A 3,270-nucleotide genomic window follows, 5' to 3' on the forward strand; every position below is an offset into this window, starting at 1 on the left:
GGGGGGGGGGGAGGCGAAGTCCCGCTTGCCGCTGGTGATGTGGGCAAGGAGGGCCTGGCGGGCCGTGCCGCGCGGCGGACCGCCCCAGGGCGGAGATCGCCCCCGGCATGGGAGCGGGAGCACCCCGCCCCCGCCCCCGCCCCCGTCAGGTCGGGTGCTGCCCCTCTCGGGCACCACGCCGGCAGCCCCAACCGCTGGGGCAGATTGGCCGGGCGGCCCCCAACCGGGCACGCGCGCCCGGGGCCTCCGCCGCAGGGGAGGGCCGCGTGAGCCCTCGCCCTTCCCACGATCTGCCAATGTGCTGGTGCCCGCTTGGCCGGATGCCCCCTTGTCCCTCTCCCCCCTCTCGTTGCCCTGTCCGCGCGGCGGCTCAGTCGGCGCGGGGAGGCCCTCCGGTTCACAGGGCCGCCCGGGCCGCGTGTGCGGATGTTATTTTATCCCCCCCCCCCCGCCCCCGCCCCCGCCCCCACCCCAGCCCGCGACCCCCGCCCGCGCAGCCTGCCAGGACTTGGGGCACGGCGCAAAGGCCATCCAACTCCAATGCTATATGCGGTATGTCCGGGCGCGCGCGCGCGCGCGCGCCCGTGCACAGCGCACTGACCTCGTGAAACGTTCTGGGCCCCCGGGGGTCCTCCCCATCCGACCCGTGTGTCGGGCGTGTGGCGCCCCCTTCCCCCCCCCCCCCCCCCGGCCCCCACCTGGCGGAGGGTCTGCGGCTCGGGCCGGGCGGTTTGCAAGAGACAGATACCTGTTGGGCGCGGTCCCGGAACGGGGGGGCGGGGGACATGGCTCCCCTTGTCCCTCGCTCCCCTCCCTTCCCCCGTGTCCGACACGCACGCGCGCACGTACACACACACTCAAGTGAAACACCACTCGGCCCCGGTGCACTGACGCGCCCGCCCCCACACCCTGGTTATTGGGTATGATCCCTCCCTCCCCCTCCCCTCTTCGCTTTCCTCCCCCGCCCCCCCCCTCCCCTCCCCTCCTGACAGCCCCCCCCCTCCCCTCCCCCGCCCTGCCAGCCCCCCTCCCCCGCCTTCCTCCCTACACGGAACTCCGGAAGCAGCCAGTTCCCGCGCGAGACCCCGTCCCCCGCGTGCGCCCTCCCCGCCCCACCATGACCACCTCAGTCAGTCCTCTTCCCGCCGCGGGAACGAGCGACACCTCCCCCCTGCTGGGCAATGACCCGTCGGTCTCGTACGACTCGGCCGGCCTCTATGCCCCGGAGGAGGATCCTCACGCTCTCAAGGAGAAGCGTATCGAGCGGTGCGCCCTCTTGACTTCTCGCCCGCCCGCCCGCCCGCCCGCCCGCTTCCCTCTCCTCTGGCTTTTCGCTTGGCTCCGCCTCGCACCCCTCATCTCACCCCTTGGCCCCTCCCCCCCCCCCCCAACAGCATCGCCATCGCCATCTCTGTGTTCGTCATGTTCATGGGCTCCATCATGTTTTCTATCACCCTCTCCTCGATGGTCTACTTCTTCGATATCCTCGAGGGTGTGCCGACCATTGAGGCGCGCGACCCGACCCAGTCGCACTACCCCCTGGACGGGATGGGCTTCTACGGGCTCATCGTGGCCGCCTTCTCCCTCGGCCAGGCCATCTCCTCGCCGCCCTTCGGCTACTGGTACAACCACCGCTCCGCTCGCGGCCCCTACATCTTCGGCATGTGCTTCATCTTCTTCGGCTCGGTCCTGTACTTCCTGTGCGTCGGCAAGTGGATGATGTTCTTCGCTCGGCTGATCATCGGCATTGGCGCCGGCACGGCCACCGTTTGCCGGACGCACGTGGCGGTCGCCACCCCGGTGGACAACCGCACCGGTGCCATGGCCCTGGTGGCCGCCGCTCAGGCGGTCGGCTTCATCATTGGCCCGGCCTTCTCGCTGGCCTTCGGCGATGTCAACCTCCGCATGGCTCCCTACCTGTTCTTCGACAAGTATACCGTCCCCGGGTTTGTGTCCTGCCTGCTGGCGGTCATTTCCTTCCTGGCGGTGGTCTTCCTCTTCCGTGAGACCGAGCTCGAGCGCATGAACAAGCTGAATGCTCGCCTGGAGGCCGGCGAGCAGGAGAGCATGCTGGACAAGGTCAATGCCAAGTTCCGCACCCTGGTCAACCGTGCCACCACCACCATGGGCCTGGGCTCGGTCAACTCCAGCGACGACTCTGCCCCGATTGGCGGGTCTTCCCTCAATGCCGACACCGCGGCCAATGTCGAGGTCGATGCCAACGAGGAGGACGAGATTGTCTTCGACCGCACGGCCATCTACGTCAACATGGTCATCTTCTTCTTCATCACTTCCTCCTTCTCGGTGTTCGAGACCATTGCCACTCCCTTCACGTCGGTCAACTTCGGCTGGAGCGTCGCCGACAACTCCCTCTTCCTGACCCTGGCCGGTCTGAGCTCCGTCGTGTCCTTCATCGCGGTCAAGCCCCTGTCCGCTCGTGTTGGCGATCGCCCGCTCCTCTTTGTCGGCCTCATCCTGGCCGCCACCGGGCTGCTCATCCGTGTTGGCTTCGGCTACCCGGACTGGGTCATTTCCGAGACTCAGTATTGGATTTCCACCTTCTGCCTGTACACCATCGGCTACCCGATCTCCAATGCCATTTGCTTCTCGGTCTTCTCCAAGATCATGGGCCCGGCCCAGCAGGGCACCCTGACTGGTTGGCACATGCTTGTCGGTGCCGTGGCTCGCCTGGTTGGTCCCCTGTGGGCCAGTGCCCTGTTCGAGGTCCGTGCTGCTCTTCCTTCTTCTTTCGGCCTTTCCCCTCCCCCTTGCATCTGTGCCATCCTCCTTTCCCGCTCGGCGCCGCGCCTGTTCCCCATCGACTGACATCTTTGGCCTTCCCTCCGTTTCACCTCCTCTTCCAATCCGCATCCCCGCATTCCCGCATTCCCGCATTCCCGCACGCGCACAGGTCGACCAGCGTGCCATGTATGTCTTCGGTCTGACCGCTGCCATGAACTACTTCGCTGCCGTCCTGGTTTTGGTCTTCTGGAAGCGCCTCGTGCCTTACGGCGAGAATGAGCACAGCTCCGGTTACCGTGCCGTCCCGTATGAGGCCAACTCCGACAGCGATTCCGCCTCCAACGAGGACGACTCGGCGCCGCTCCTGTCCGGCTCGGCTGGCGTCGGTGTGTCCGACTTCCAGAAGCCTGTCCTCTCGACGCCTTCCATGTCGGTCCCCTCGGCTTATGACGATCACAACCCGTACCTCGCCTCGAGCCACAACGACACCGCCGGTGCGTGCCCCATCCCTTCTTTCTCCCCCCCCCC

At 67.4% G+C, this 3,270-nt stretch overlaps 1 protein-coding gene across 1 annotated transcript in view; it reads left to right on the forward strand.

Moving 5' to 3' along the window:
• Positions 1-1,021: 1,021 nt before the first annotated feature.
• Positions 1,022-3,270, forward strand: part of H696_02452 (hypothetical protein) — a 2,807-nt gene continuing 558 nt past the window's right edge. Inside the window, exons 1-3 of the mRNA XM_009496356.1 lie at positions 1,022-1,266; positions 1,395-2,724; positions 2,912-3,236. Of these exons, the coding sequence (XP_009494631.1) occupies positions 1,118-1,266; positions 1,395-2,724; positions 2,912-3,236 (1,804 nt within the window). The 5' untranslated portion in view covers positions 1,022-1,117. The remainder of the gene's footprint in view (positions 1,267-1,394; positions 2,725-2,911; positions 3,237-3,270) is intronic.

This window comes from Fonticula alba (assembly GCF_000388065.1).
Source record: "Fonticula alba strain ATCC 38817 unplaced genomic scaffold supercont2.3, whole genome shotgun sequence".
NCBI classification, from domain to species: domain Eukaryota; order Rotosphaerida; family Fonticulaceae; genus Fonticula; species Fonticula alba.